The 16,141-nt window shown below is 54.3% G+C and overlaps 1 protein-coding gene across 1 annotated transcript in view; it reads left to right on the top strand.

Annotated features, from left to right (window-relative positions):
- Positions 1–15,903, top strand: part of LOC140723542 (NACHT, LRR and PYD domains-containing protein 3-like) — a 40,727-nt gene extending 24,824 nt beyond the window's left edge. The window contains exons 2-6 of the mRNA XM_073038117.1: positions 10,052–10,138; positions 14,214–14,384; positions 14,530–14,700; positions 14,856–15,023; positions 15,188–15,903. Of these exons, the coding sequence (XP_072894218.1) occupies positions 10,052–10,138; positions 14,214–14,384; positions 14,530–14,700; positions 14,856–15,023; positions 15,188–15,275 (685 nt within the window). The 3' untranslated portion in view covers positions 15,276–15,903. The remainder of the gene's footprint in view (positions 1–10,051; positions 10,139–14,213; positions 14,385–14,529; positions 14,701–14,855; positions 15,024–15,187) is intronic.
- Positions 15,904–16,141: the final 238 nt, after the last annotated feature.

Raw genomic sequence — 16,141 nt, 5'->3', positions numbered from 1 at the left:
TCTTACCCATCCGCTTCCTCCTGTGGGATCTCTCTTCCCCATCCCCCTTCCTCCTGTGGGATCTCCCTTCTCCATTCCCCTTCCTCCTGTGGGATCTCACTTCCCCATCCCCCTTCCTCCTGTGGGATCTCCCTTCCCCATCCCCCTTCCTCCTGTGGGATCCCTCTTCCCCATCCCCCTTCCTCCTGTGGGATCTCCCTTCCCCATCCCCCTTCCTCCCGGGGATCTCTCATCCCCATCCCCCTTCCTCCTGTGGTATCTCTCTTCCCCATCCCCCTTCCTTCTATGGATTTCTCTTCCCCATCCTTTCCACCTGTTGGAAATCTCTTCTCCATACCCTTTCCTCCTGTGGGATCTCTCTCGTCCATCGACTTCTTCCTGTCGGATCTCTCTTTGGCATGCCCCATTGTCCTGTGGAATTTCACTTCCCCAACTCCCTTCCTCCTGAGAGATTTCTCTTCCAAATCCCTCATCCTCCAGGCCGATCTCTCAACCTGTACCCCCTTCATCCTGTTTAATCTCTTTCTATATCCTCCATCCTCCCATGGGATCTCTCTTCCCCATCCCCCTTCCTCCTGGGGATCTCTCATCCTCATCCCCCTTCCTCCTGTGGGACCTCTCTTCCCCATCCCCCTTCCTCTTGTGGGATCTCTCTTCCCCATCCCCCTTCCTCTTGTGGGATCTCTCTTCCCCATCCCCCTTCCCCGTGTGGGATCTCTCTTCCCCATCCCCCTTCCTCCCGGGGATCTCTCATCCTCATCCCCCTTCCTCCTGTGGGATCTCTCTTCCCCATCCCCCTACCTCCTGTGGTATCTCTCTTCCCCATCCCCCTTCCTCTTGTGGGATCTCTCTTCCCCATCCCCCTTCCTCCTGTGGGATCTCTCTTCCCCAATCCCCCTTCCTCCTGTGGGATCTCTCTACCCCATCCCCCTTCCTCCTGTGGGATCTCTCTTCCCTATCCCCCATCCTCCTGTGGGATCCCTCTCTCCCATCTCCCTTCTTCCTTTAGGATCCCTCTTCCCCATCTCCCTTCCTCCTGGAGGATCCCTCTTCCCCGTCCCCCTTCCTCCTGTGGGATCTCACTTCCCCATCCTCCTTCCTCCTGTGGGATCTCACTTCCCCATCCCCCTTCCGGCTGTGGGATCTCTCTTCCCCATCCCCCTTCCTCCTGTGGGATCTCTCTCCCCCATCCCCCTTCCTCCTGTGGGATCTCACTTCCCCATCCCCCTTCCTCCTGTGGGATCTCACTTCCCCATCCCCCTTCCTCCTGTGGGATATCTCTACCCCATCCCCCTTCCGGCTGTGGGATCTCTCTTCCTCCGCTGGGATCTCACTTACTCATCCCCCTTCCTCCTGTGGGATCTCTTTCCCCATCCCGCTTCCTCCTATGGGATCTCTCTTCCCCATCCCCCTTCCTCCTGTGGTATCTCTCTTCCCCATCTCCCTTCCTCCTGTGGGATCTCTCTTCCCCATCCCCCTTCCTCCTGTGAGATCTCCCTTCCCCATCCCCCTTCGTCCTGTGGGATCCCTCTTCCCCATCCGCTTCCTGCTGTTGGATTTCTGTTCCCCATCCCCCTTTCTCCTGTGGAATCTCTCTTTCCCATCCGCTTCCTCCTGTGGGATCTCTCTTCTCCATCCCCCTTCCTCCTGTGGGATCTCTCTTCCCCATCCCCCTTCCTCCTGTGGGATCCCTCTTCCCCATCCGCCTCCTGCTGTGGGATTTCTGTTCCCCATCCCCCTTCCTCCTGTGGAATCTCTCTTTCGCATCCGCTTCCTCCTGTGGGATCTCTCTTCCCCATCCCCCTTCCTCCTGTGGGATCTCTCTTCCCCATCCCCCTTCCTCCTGTGGGATCTCTCTTCTCCATTCCCCTTCCTCCTGTGGGATCTCACTTCCCCATCCCCCTTCCTCCTGTGGGATCTCACTTCCCCATCCCCCATTCTCCTGTGGGATCCCTCTTCCCCATCCCCCTTCCTCCTGTGGGATCTCACTTCCCCATCCCCCTTCCTCCTGTGGGATCCCTCTTCCCCATCCCCCTTCCTCCCGGGGATCTCTCATCCTCATCCCCCTTCCTCCTGTGGGATCTCTCTTCCCCATCCCCCTTCCTCCTGTGGGATCTCTCTTCGCCATCCCCGTGGGATCTCACTTCCCCATCCCCCTTCCTCCTGTGGGATTTCACTTCCCCATCCCCCTTCCTTCTATGGATTTCTCTTCCCCATCCTTTCCAGCTGTTGGAAATCTCTTCTCCATACCCTTTCCTCCTGTGGGATCTCGCTCGTCCATCGACTTCTTCCTGTCGGATCTCTCTTTGGCATGCCCCATTGTCCTGTGGAATTTCTCTTCCCCATCCCCCTTCCTCCTGTGGGATCTCTCTTCCCCATCCCCCTTCCTCCTGTGGGATATCTCTTCCCCGTCCCCCTTCCTCCTGTGGGATCTCTCTTCCCCATCCCCCTTCCTCCTGTGGGATATCTCTTCCCCGTCCCCCTTCCGGCTGTGGGATCTCTCTTCCTCCGCTGGGATCTCACTTACTCATCCCCCTTCCTCCTGTAGGATCTCTTTCCCCATCCCGCTTCCTCCAATGGGATCTCTCTTCCCCATCCCCCGTCCTCCTGTGGGATCTCACTTCCCCATCCCCCTTCCTCCTGTGGGAAATCTCTTCCCCATCCCCCTTCCGGCTGTGGGATCTCGCTTTCCCATCCCCCTTCCTCCTGTCGGATCTCTCTCCCACATCCCCCGTCCTCCTGTGGGATCTCACTTCCCCATCCCCCTTCCTCCTGTGGGATCCCTCTTCCCCATCCGCCTCCTGCTGTGGGATTTCTGTTCCCCATTCCCCTTCCTCCTGTGGAATCTCGCTTTCCCATCCGCTTCCTCCTGTGGGATCTCTCTTCCCCATCCCCCTTCCTCCTGTGGGATCTCTCTTCCCCATCCCCCTTCCTCCTGTGGGATCTCACTTCCCCATCCCCCTTTCTCCTGTGGGATCCCTCTTCCCCATCCCCCTTCCTCCTGTGGGATCTCACTTCCCCATCCCCCTTCCTCCTGTGGGATCCCTCTTCCCCATCCCCCTTCCTCCCGGGGATCTCTCATCCTCATCCCGCTTCCTCCTGTGGGATCTCTCTTCCCCATCCCCCTTCCTCCTGTGGGATCTCTCTTCGCCATCCCCCTTCCTCCTGTGGGATCTCTCTTCTCCATTCCCCTTCCTCCTGTGGGATCTCACTTCCCCATCCCCCTTCCTCCTGTGGGATTTCACTTCCCCATCCCCCTTCCTTCTATGGATTTCTCTTCCCCATCCTTTCCAGCTGTTGGAAATCTCTTCTCCATACCCTTTCCTCCTGTGGGATCTCGCTCGTCCATCGACTTCTTCCTGTCGGATCTCTCTTTGGCATGCCCCATTGTCCTGTGGAATTTCTCTTCCCCATCCCCCTTCCTCCTGTGGGATCTCTCTTCCCCATCCCCCTTCCTCCTGTGGGATATCTCTTCCCCGTCCCCCTTCCTCCTGTGGGATCTCTCTTCCCCATCCCCCTTCCTCCTGTGGGATATCTCTTCCCCGTCCCCCTTCCGGCTGTGGGATCTCTCTTCCTCCGCTGGGATCTCACTTACTCATCCCCCTTCCTCCTGTAGGATCTCTTTCCCCATCCCGCTTCCTCCAATGGGATCTCTCTTCCCCATCCCCCGTCCTCCTGTGGGATCTCACTTCCCCATCCCCCTTCCTCCTGTGGGAAATCTCTTCCCCATCCCCCTTCCGGCTGTGGGATCTCGCTTTCCCATCCCCCTTCCTCCTGTCGGATCTCTCTCCCACATCCCCCGTCCTCCTGTGGGATCTCACTTCCCCATCCCCCTTCCTCCTGTGGGATCCCTCTTCCCCATCCGCCTCCTGCTGTGGGATTTCTGTTCCCCATTCCCCTTCCTCCTGTGGAATCTCGCTTTCCCATCCGCTTCCTCCTGTGGGATCTCTCTTCCCCATCCCCCTTCCTCCTGTGGGATCTCTCTTCCCCATCCCCCTTCCTCCTGTGGGATCTCACTTCCCCATCCCCCTTTCTCCTGTGGGATCCCTCTTCCCCATCCCCCTTCCTCCTGTGGGATCTCACTTCCCCATCCCCCTTCCTCCTGTGGGATCCCTCTTCCCCATCCCCCTTCCTCCCGGGGATCTCTCATCCTCATCCCGCTTCCTCCTGTGGGATCTCTCTTCCCCATCCCCCTTCCTCCTGTGGGATTTCTGTTCCCCATTCCCCTTCCTCCTGTGGGATCTCGCTTTCCCATCCCCCTTCCTCCTGTCGGATCTCTCTCCCACATCCCCCGTCCTCCTGTGGGATCTCACTTCCCCATCCCCCTTCCTCCTGTGGGATCCCTCTTCCCCATCCGCCTCCTGCTGTGGGATTTCTGTTCCCCATTCCCCTTCCTCCTGTGGAATCTCGCTTTCCCATCCGCTTCCTCCTGTGGGATCTCTCTTCCCCATCCCCCTTCCTCCTGTGGGATCTCTCTTCCCCATCCCCCTTCCTCCTGTGGGATCTCACTTCCCCATCCCCCTTTCTCCTGTGGGATCCCTCTTCCCCATCCCCCTTCCTCCTGTGGGATCTCACTTCCCCATCCCCCTTCCTCCTGTGGGATCCCTCTTCCCCATCCCCCTTCCTCCCGGGGATCTCTCATCCTCATCCCGCTTCCTCCTGTGGGATCTCTCTTCCCCATCCCCCTTCCTCCTGTGGGATCTCTCTTCGCCATCCCCCTTCCTCCTGTGGGATCTCTCTTCTCCATTCCCCTTCCTCCTGTGGGATCTCACTTCCCCATCCCCCTTCCTCCTGTGGGATTTCACTTCCCCATCCCCCTTCCTTCTATGGATTTCTCTTCCCCATCCTTTCCAGCTGTTGGAAATCTCTTCTCCATACCCTTTCCTCCTGTGGGATCTCGCTCGTCCATCGACTTCTTCCTGTCGGATCTCTCTTTGGCATGCCCCATTGTCCTGTGGAATTTCTCTTCCCCATCCCCCTTCCTCCTGTGGGATCTCTCTTCCCCATCCCCCTTCCTCCTGTGGGATATCTCTTCCCCGTCCCCCTTCCTCCTGTGGGATCTCTCTTCCCCATCCCCCTTCCTCCTGTGGGATATCTCTTCCCCGTCCCCCTTCCGGCTGTGGGATCTCTCTTCCTCCGCTGGGATCTCACTTACTCATCCCCCTTCCTCCTGTAGGATCTCTTTCCCCATCCCGCTTCCTCCAATGGGATCTCTCTTCCCCATCCCCCGTCCTCCTGTGGGATCTCACTTCCCCATCCCCCTTCCTCCTGTGGGAAATCTCTTCCCCATCCCCCTTCCGGCTGTGGGATCTCGCTTTCCCATCCCCCTTCCTCCTGTCGGATCTCTCTCCCACATCCCCCGTCCTCCTGTGGGATCTCACTTCCCCATCCCCCTTCCTCCTGTGGGATCCCTCTTCCCCATCCGCCTCCTGCTGTGGGATTTCTGTTCCCCATTCCCCTTCCTCCTGTGGAATCTCGCTTTCCCATCCGCTTCCTCCTGTGGGATCTCTCTTCCCCATCCCCCTTCCTCCTGTGGGATCTCTCTTCCCCATCCCCCTTCCTCCTGTGGGATCTCACTTCCCCATCCCCCTTTCTCCTGTGGGATCCCTCTTCCCCAACCCCCTTCCTCCTGTGGGATCTCACTTCCCCATCCCCCTTCCTCCTGTGGGATCCCTCTTCCCCATCCCCCTTCCTCCCGGGGATCTCTCATCCACATCCCGCTTCCTCCTGTGGGATCTCTCTTCCCCATCCCCCTTCCTCCTGTGGGATCTCTCTTCTCCATTCCCCTTCCTCCTGTGGGATCTCACTTCCCCATCCCCCTTCCTCCTGTGGGATTTCACTTCCCCATCCCCCTTCCTTCTATGGATTTCTCTTCCCCATCCTTTCCAGCTGTTGGAAATCTCTTCTCCATACCCTTTCCTCCTGTGGGATCTCGCTCGTCCATCGACTTCTTCCTGTCGGATCTCTCTTTGGCATGCCCCATTGTCCTGTGGAATTTCTCTTCCCCATCCCCCTTCCTCCTGTGGGATCTCTCTTCCCCATCCCCCTTCCTCCTGTGGGATATCTCTTCCCCGTCCCCCTTCCTCCTGTGGGATCTCTCTTCCCCATCCCCCTTCCTCCTGTGGGATATCTCTTCCCCGTCCCCCTTCCGGCTGTGGGATCTCTCTTCCTCCGCTGGGATCTCACTTACTCATCCCCCTTCCTCCTGTAGGATCTCTTTCCCCATCCCGCTTCCTCCAATGGGATCTCTCTTCCCCATCCCCCGTCCTCCTGTGGGATCTCTCTTTCCCATCCGCTTCCTCCTGTGGGATCTCTCTTCCCCATCCCCCTTCCTCCTGTGGGATCTCCCTTCTCCATTCCCCTTCCTCCTGTGGGATCTCACTTCCCCATCCCCCTTCCTCCTGTGGGATCTCCCTTCCCTATCCCCCTTCCTCCTGTGGGATCCCTCTTCCCCATTCCCCCTTCCTCCTGTGGGATCTCCCTTCCCCATCCCCCTTCCTCCCGGGTATCTCTCATCCTCATCCCCCTTCCTCCTGTGGTATCTCTCTTCCCCATCCCCCTTCCTTCTATGGATTTCTCTTCCCCATCCTTTCCACCTGTTGGAAATCTCTTCTCCATACCCTTTCCTCCTGTGGGATCTCTCTCGTCCATCGACTTCTTCCTGTCGGATCTCTCTTTGGCATGCCCCATTGTCCTGTGGAATTTCTCTTCCCCATCCCCCTTCCTCCTGAGAAATTTCTCTTCCAAATCCCTCCTCCTCCAGGCCGATCTCTCAACCTGTACCCCCTTCATCCTGTTTAATCTCTTTCTATATCCTCCATCCTCCCATGGGATCTCTCTTCCCCATCCCCCTTCCTCCCGGGGATCTCTCATCCTCATCCCCCTTCCTCCTGTGGGATCTCTCTTCCCCATCCCCCTTCCTCCTGTGGGATTTCACTTCCCCATCCCCCTTCCTTCTATGGATTTCTCTTCCCCATCCTTTCCAGCTGTTGGAAATCTCTTCTCCATACCATTTCCTCCTGTGGGATCTCGCTCGTCCATCGACTTCTTCCTGTCGGATCTCTCTTTGGCATGCCCCATTGTCCTGTGGAATTTCTCTTCCCCATCCCCCTTCCTCCTGTGGGATCTCTCTTCCCCATCCCCCTTCCTCCTGTGGGATATCTCTTCCCCGTCCCCCTTCCTCCTGTGGGATCTCTCTTCCCCATCCCCCTTCCTCCTGTGGGATATCTCTTCCCCGTCCCCCTTCCGGCTGTGGGATCTCTCTTCCTCCGCTGGGATCTCACTTACTCATCCCCCTTCCTCCTGTAGGATCTCTTTCCCCATCCCGCTTCCTCCAATGGGATCTCTCTTCCCCATCCCCCGTCCTCCTGTGGGATCTCACTTCCCCATCCCCCTTCCTCCTGTGGGAAATCTCTTCCCCATCCCCCTTCCGGCTGTGGGATCTCGCTTTCCCATCCCCCTTCCTCCTGTCTGATCTCTCTCCCACATCCCCCGTCCTCCTGTGGGATCTCACTTCCCCATCCCCCTTCCTCCTGTGGGATCCCTCTTCCCCATCCGCCTCCTGCTGTGGGATTTCTGTTCCCCATTCCCCTTCCTCCTGTGGAATCTCGCTTTCCCATCCGCTTCCTCCTGTGGGATCTCTCTTCCCCATCCCCCTTCCTCCTGTGGGATCTCTCTTCCCCATCCCCCTTCCTCCTGTGGGATCTCTCTTCTCCATTCCCCTTCCTCCTGTGGGATCTCACTTCCCCATCCCCCTTCCTCCTGTGGGATTTCACTTCCCCATCCCCCTTCCTCCTGTGGGTTCTCTCTTCCCCATCCCCCTTCCTCCTGTGGGATCTCCCTTCCCCATCCCCCTTCCTCCAGTGGGATCCCTCTTCCCCATCCCCCTTCCTCCTGTGGGATCTCCCTTCCCCATCCCCCTTCCTCCCGGGGATCTCTCATCCTCATCCCCCTTCCTCCTGTGGGATCTCTCTACCCCATCCTCCTTCCTCCTGTGGGATCTCTCTTCCCTATCGCCCATCCTCCTGTGGGATCCCTCTCTCCCATCTCCCTTCTTCCTTTAGGATCCCTCTTCCCCATCTCCCTTCCTCCTGGAGGATCCCTCTTCCCCGTCCCCCTTCCTCCTGTGGAATCTCACTTCCCCATCCTCCCTCCTCCTGTGGGATCTCTCTTCCCCATCTCCCTTCCTCCTGTGGGATCTCTCTTCACCATCCCCCTTCCTCCTGTGGGATCCCTCTTCCCCATCCGCCTCCTGCTGTGGGATTTCTGTTCCCCATCCCCATTCCTCCTGTGGAATCTCTCTTTCCCATCCGCTTCCTCCTGTGGGATCTCTCTTCCCCATCCCCCTTCCTCCTGTGGGATCTCCCTTCTCCATTCCCCTTCCTCCTGTGGGATCTCACTTCCCCATCCCCCTTCCTCCTGTGGGATCTCCCTTCCCTATCCCCCTTCCTCCTGTGGGATCCCTCTTCCCCATCCCCCTTCCTCCTGTGGGATCTCCCTTCCCCATCCCCCTTCCTCCCGGGTATCTCTCATCCTCATCCCCCTTCCTCCTGTGGTATCTCTCTTCCCCATCCCCCTTCCTTCTATGGATTTCTCTTCCCCATCCTTTCCACCTGTTGGAAATCTCTTCTCCATACCCTTTCCTCCTGTGGGATCTCTCTCGTCCATCGACTTCTTCCTGTCGGATCTCTCTTTGGCATGCCCCATTGTCCTGTGGAATTTCTCTTCCCCATCCCCCTTCCTCCTGAGAAATTTCTCTTCCAAATCCCTCCTCCTCCAGGCCGATCTCTCAACCTGTACCCCCTTCATCCTGTTTAATCTCTTTCTATATCCTCCATCCTCCCATGGGATCTCTCTTCCCCATCCCCCTTCCTCCCGGGGATCTCTCATCCTCATCCCCCTTCCTCCTGTGGGATCTCTCTTCCCCATCCCCCTACCTCCTGTGGTATCTCTCTTCCCCATCCCCCTTCCTCTTGTGGGATCTCTCTTCCCCATCCCCCTTCCTCCTGTGGGATCTCTCTTCCCCAATCCCCCTTCCTCCTGTGGGATCTCTCTACCCCATCCCCCTTCCTCCTGTGGGATCTCTCTTCCCTATCCCCCATCCTCCTGTGGGATCCCTCTCTCCCATCTCCCTTCTTCCTTTAGGATCCCTCTTCCCCATCTCCCTTCCTCCTGGAGGATCCCTCTTCCCCGTCCCCCTTCCTCCTGTGGGATCTCACTTCCCCATCCCCCTTCCTCCTGTGGGATCTCACTTCCCCATCCCCCTTCCGGCTGTGGGATCTCTCTTCCCCATCCCCCTTCCTCCTGTGGGATCTCTCTCCCCCATCCCCCTTCCTCCTGTGGGATCTCACTTCCCCATCCCCCTTCCTCCTGTGGGATCTCACTTCCCCATCCCCCTTCCTCCTGTGGGATATCTCTTCCCCATCCCCCTTCCGGCTGTGGGATCTCTCTTCCTCCGCTGGGATCTCACTTACTCATCCCCCTTCCTCCTGTGGGATCTCTTTCCCCATCCCGCTTCCTCCTATGGGATCTCTCTTCCCCATCCCCCTTCCTCCTGTGGTATCTCTCTTCCCCATCTCCCTTCCTCCTGTGGGATCTCTCTTCCCCATCCCCCTTCCTCCTGTGGGATCCCTCTTCCCTGTCCCCCTTCCTCCTGTGGGATCTCTCTTCCCTATGCCTTTTCCTCCTGTGGGATCTCTCTTCCCTATCCCCCTTCCTCCTGTGGGAACTCTCTTCCCCATCCCTTTAGCTCAGGTGGGTCTATTTCACTGTGTCCCATTGACATTTCTGCATTTCGGTCAGGAACACTTTTCTCTCCATCGGGGAATGGGACAGAATATGTGGAGTTCACAGGGTCACACCTACAGACTATTACTGACCTTCTTTGAATACGCTGGAGCTGGTCACAATGAGGGACATTGACAGTGATGGGAACTCCAATCAGTGAAATTACTGAAGAGTTTAATGTTTTCTGAAATATCCGAGTGAGAGAAATTCCCTCAGACCCACAGTTTGAATCACTTTGTTTATCAATCTGTCTGTTTGTGTTTAGACTTGGGCGGAATGAACTGGGAGATTCCGGAGTGAAACTGGTGTCTGCGGCTCTGAGGAACCGGGAGTGTAAAATACATACACTATGGTAAGTACCAGACTGTGGGAGATTGTGTTTACAGTCACTGGGTGTCTGACACTGAACATTAATGTGATCAGTAGAAATAAAGTAACATAGAAAACCTGCAGCACAATACAGGCCCTTCGGCCCACAAAGCTGTGCTGAACATGTGACTACCTTAGAATTACCTCGGTTTTACCCACAGCCCTCTATATTTATAAGCTCCATGTAGCCATCCAGGAGTTTAAAGATCCGATCGTTTCCGCCTCCACCACCGCTGCTAGCAGCCCATTCCACGCACTCACCACTCTCTGTGTAAAAAAACTTACCCCTGACCTCTCCTCTGTACCTACTTCCAAGCACCTTAAAACTATGCCCTCTCATGCTAGCCAGTTCAGCCCTGTGGAAAGGCCTCTGACTATCCACACGATCAATGCCTCTCATTATCATGTACACCTCTACCAAATCACCTCTCATCCTCCGTCACTCCAAGAGAAAAGGCCGAGTTCACTCAACCTATTCTCATAAGGCATGCTCCCCAATCCAGCCAACATCCTTGTAAATCTCCTCTGCACCCTTTCTATGGCTTCCATGTCCTTACTATAGTGAGACGACCAGAATTGAGCACAGTACTCCAAGTGGGGTCTGTTCAGGGTCCTATATAGCTGCAACATATAAGCATATAACAATAACAGCACGGAAACAGGCCATCTCGGCCCTCCTAGTCCGTGCCGAACGCTTACTCTCACCTAGTCCCACTGGCCCGCACTCAGCCCATAATCCTCCTTTCCTTTCCTGTCCATTTACCTATCCAATTTTACTTTAAATGACAATACCGAACCTGCCTCTACCACTTCTACTGGAAGCTCATTCCATAAAGCGCCACTCTCTGAGTAAAGAAATTCCCCCTCGTGTTACCCTTAAACTTTTGCCTCCTAACTCTCAAATCATGTCCTCTTGTTTGAATCTCCCCTACTATCAATGGAAAAAGCCTATCCACGTCAGCTCGATCTATCCCCCTCATAACCTCTCAACTCTTAAACATTACCTCTAGACTCTTAAACTCAATCCCACGACTGATGAAGGCCAATACACCGTACACCTTTTTAACTACAGAGTCAACCTGCATAGCAGCTTTGAGTGTCCTATGTACTCAGACCCCAAGATCCCTCTGTTCCTCCACACAGCCAAGTCTTACCATTAATACTATATTCTGCCATCATATTTGACCTACCAAAGTGAACCACTTCACACTTATTTGGTTTGAACTCCATCTGCCACTTCTCAGCCCAGTTCTGCATCCTATCAATGTCCCATTGTAACCTCTGACAGCCCTCCACACTATCCACAACACCCTCAAGCTTTGTCTCATCATCAAATTTACTAACCCTACCCTCCACTTCCTCATCCAGGTCATTTATAAAAATTACAAAGACTTGGGGTCCCAGAACAGATCCCTGAGGCACTCCACTGGTCACCGGCCTCCATGCAGAATATGACCCGTCTACAACTACACTTTGCCTTCTGTAGGCAAGCCAGTTCTGGATTCACAAAGCAATGTCCCCTTGGTTCCCATGCTTCCTTACTTTCTCAATATGTCTTGCATGGGGTACCTTATCAAATGCCTTGCTGAAATCAATATACACTGCATCTTCTTCCTTCCTTCATCAATGTGTTTACTCACATCCTCAAAAAAATTATTCGGGATCGTAAGGCATGACCTGCCTTTGACAAAGTCATGCTGACTATTCCTAATCATATTTTGCCTCTCCAGATGTTCATAAACCCTACCTCTCAGGATCATTCTTGAGCTCCTTCCTGCTCGCCATATAATCTTCCAGATTCATATCATTACCTCGTTTTTTGAACCTTTCATAAGCTCTTCTTTTCTTCTTGACTAGATTTACAACGGATTTTGTACATCACAGATCTTGTCCCCTACCGTCCTTTCCATGTCTCATTGGAGTGTACCTTCTCAGAACCCCATGCAAATATCCCTTGAACATTTTCTACATTTCTTCGGTGCATTTCCCTGAGAACATCTGTTTCCAATTCATGCTTACAAGTTCCAACCTGCTAGCCCCATAGTTCCCCTTACTCCAATTAAAGGTTTCCCTAACTTATCTGATCCTATACCTCTCTAAAGGTATGGTAAAAGAGACAGAATTGTGATCACTATCTCCAAAATGCTGTCCCACTGAGAGACCTGACACCTGGCCAGGTTCATTTCTCAACACCAGATCAAGTACAGCCTCTCCTCTTGTAGGCTTATCTACATATTGTGTCAGAAAACCTTCCTGAACAGACCTAACAAACTCCACTCCATCTAAACCCCTCACTCTAGGGAGATACCAATCAATGTTTGGGAAATTAAAATCTCCCACTTCAACAACCCTGTTATTGTTACTCCTTTCCAGAATCTGTCTCCCTATCTTCTCCTCGATGTCCCTGTTACTGTTGGGTGGTCTATACAAAACACCCAGTAGAGTTATTGACCCCGTCCTGTTCCTAACTTCCACCCACAGAAACGCCGTAGACAACCCCTCCATGACGTCCTCCTTTTCTGCAGCAGTGACACTATCTCTGATCAACAGTGCCACGCACCCACCTCTTTTGCCTCCCTCCCTGTCCTTTCTGAAACAACTAAAGCCTGGCACTGGAAGTAGCCATTCCTGCCCCTGAGCCATCCAAGACTCTGTAATGGCCACCACATCATAGCTCCAAGAGCTGATCCACGCTCTAAGCTCATCCGTTTTATTCATCATACTCCTTGCATTAAAATAGACACATCTCAAACCATCGGACTGAGTGCCTCCCTTCTCTATCACCTGTGTATCCTCCCTTTCACACTGTCTCCAAATTCTCTCTATTTGTGAGCCAACCTCCCTCTCCTCCGTCACATCAATTTGGTTCCCTCCCCCCAGCAATTCTAGTTTAAACTCTCCCCAGTAGCCTTAGCAGAACTTCCTGCCAGGATATTGGTCCCCCTGGGATTCAAGTGCAACCCGTCCTTTTTGTACAGGTCACACCTGCTCCAAAAGAGGTCCCAATGATCCAGAAATCTGAATCCCTGCCTCCTGCTCCAATCCCTCAGCCACGCGTTTATCCTCCACCTCATCCTAATCTTATTCTCACTGTCCGAGATTACTACCTTTGAGGTCCTACTTCTCAACTTCCTTCCTAACTCCCTGTAGTCTGTTTTCAGGACCTCTTCCCTTTTCCTACCTATGTCACTGGTACCAATATGTACCACGACCTCTTGCTGTTCTCCCTCCCACTTCAGGATATCTTGGACACGATCAGAAACATCCCGGACCCTGGCACCTGGGAGGCAAACTACCATCCGAGTTTCTTTCCTGCATCCAAAGAATCGTCTGTCTGACCCCCGACTATAGAGTCCCCTATCACTACTGCCATCCTCTCCCTTTCCCCACCCTTGAGCCACAGGGGCAGAGTCTGTGCCAGATGTGTAGCTGTTGTTGCTCCCTCTCCAGCAGTACTCGAACAAGAGTACTTATCGTCAAGGGGTACAGCCACTGGGGTATTCTCTAGTACCTGCTTCTTGCCCTTCCCTCTCCTGACTGTGACCCACTTGTCAGTCTCTCGTGGCCCCGGTGTGACCACCTGCCTGTGACTCCTCTCTATCACCTCCTCACTCTCCCTGACCAGACGAAGGTCATCGAGCTGCATCTCCAGTTCCCTAACTCGGTCCCTAAGGAGCTGCAGCTCGACACACCGGGTGCAGATGTTGCCTTCCAGGAGGCTGGGAGTCTCCAGGATCTCCCACATCTGACACCGAGCACAGAAAACCAGCCTCACACACATACTCTCTGTCTGTATTGTAAACAGATAACCTACCTCGCCTCGACCCTTTATCGCCGAAGCCCCGTTGAGCCAAAGCCTTCCTACTCTGTCTCCCGCTCCTCTGACGCTCGCTCTGTAAATCTGTCTTCCTTTTAAACTCTTCTCGCTGTTCTCACTGGCCGACTTGCGCAGTTGTGCTGAAGAAAAAAATCAGTAATTGTGTTACTGATAAACACTGGGGATTTGTACCGTCTCCTGTCTCTCTGTGTCCTTCACCCTCACTCTCTCTCATCTACAGGCTGAAATATGTCGGTCTCACAGATTCTGGTGTCGAGGATCTCGTCTCCGCTCTCAGTACAAACCCATCACTGACGGAGCTGAACCTGAGTGGTAATAAACTGGGAGATTCAGGAGTGAAACTGGTGTCTGCAGCTCTGAGGAACCGGGAGTGTAAAATACAGAAACTGTGGTAAGTACCAGATTGTGTTTACAGTCACTGGGTGTCTGACACTGAATATTAATGTGATCAGTAATTGTGTTACTGATAAACACTGGGGATTTGTACCGTCTCCTGTCTCTCTGTGTCCTTCACCCTCACTCTCTCTCATCTCCAGGCTGAGGGATGTTGGTCTCAGAGATTCTGGTGCCGAGGATCTCGCCTCCGCTCTCAGTACAAACCCATCACTGACGGAGCTGGACCTGAGTGAAAATAAACTGGGAGATTCAGGAGTGAAACTGGTGTCTGCGGCTCTGAGGAACCCGGAGTGTAAAATACAGAAACTGTGGTAAGTACCAGACTGTGGGAGATTGTGTTTACAGTCACTGGGTGTCTGTCACTGAACATGAATGTGATCAGTAATTGTGTTACTGATAAACAGTGGGGATTTGCACCGTCTCCTGTCTCTCTGTGTCTTTCACCCTCACTCTCTCTCATCTCCAGGCTGAGGGATGTCGGTCTCACAGATTCTGGTGCCGAGGATCTCGTCTCCGCTCTCAGTACAAAACCATCACTGACGGAACTGTACCTGGGTTACAACTCGCTGACAGACCGATCTGTCCCCGCTCTCCGCCGCCTCATACTGACCGTCCCGAGTCTGAAGGAGATCCAGTGAGTGTTTGTGTTTATGTTCAATGTGATAAAATATCAGTGGATCCGCGGGTTTTCTGGTAATATTTGTCTGTGTGTGTTGTTGAAACATTAACCCCGGTCCCCTGTCACTGACACTGTTGTGTAATCTGTTTATTTCATCTTTATTCTCCCATCTGTTTCAGGCTGTGGGGGAATCGGTTCAGTCGGACCGGGAAGAAGGAACTGAGATCTCTGCAGGAACCCAGACCCGGACTGAGAGTGATCGTGTGAACATCTGAATGTGTGAACATCCCCGCCCGCGGGATGGGGACATTTGGCCGACTCCCCGCCCTCCCCTTTAACTCCCGCCCTTACCTTTAACGGCCGCGCGCCGGGGCTGATTCCCAACGGTTTTAACGGAACCGGCTCGGGCCCCGCGCTGTGTGCGTCGCTCGCAGCGGTCCGCAGTGACGTATTTCCGCCTGCTGTCCGGCGGGGAAGCTTCCGCCGGATGTGCGTGTCGAGACTCCCCACGTGACACCCCGGGGAATTACCCAGACAGGAAGATCCCGGGGTCCGGGGCTCAGTCTGGGGCACCGGTGTCCCGGGGTGGGGGGGATGATCCCGGGAGAGAATCCTTTTGCTCCCTTTGCTGAGGACGGTGCATTCGGCAGCCTGGCCGATATAATGATGTTAAATGGACAAATCCCTCGGCAGTGACCCTGGATCTGCAGCGATCCCGGACACGGCCCTGAAGTGTGATTTTATAATCATCGGTTCCCCGATGCAGAGTGACGGTGAGAGACGGGACTGATTATTCAACCGGTCACTCCTTGTCGCCGGTCAGTTAATTGTGTGTGACTGTGAGAGAGTCGATTTACATTTGTCATGATGATATCAATAAACCGCTGTAACTTAGTGTCTTGGTGTCTGACTTTGGTCTCATTATAGGAGAATCAGTGACATGGGGTTACTGCTGCCCCCAGCACCCGATGAACTGAAATGGTAGGGCATTGAGGAATGCAGTAGAACAGAGTGATCTCGGAATAATGGTGCATAGTTCCCTGAAGGTGGAATCTCATGTGGATAGGGTGCTGAAGAAACCTTTTGGTATGTTGGCCTTTATAAATCAGAGCATTCAGTCGAGGAGTTGGGAT

The sequence above is a fragment of the Hemitrygon akajei genome, unplaced genomic scaffold, assembly GCF_048418815.1.
Source record: "Hemitrygon akajei unplaced genomic scaffold, sHemAka1.3 Scf000118, whole genome shotgun sequence".
NCBI classification, from domain to species: domain Eukaryota; kingdom Metazoa; phylum Chordata; class Chondrichthyes; order Myliobatiformes; family Dasyatidae; genus Hemitrygon; species Hemitrygon akajei.
Note: the sequence above shows the minus strand (reverse complement) of the source record. Positions and strands in the feature narration are given on the sequence as shown.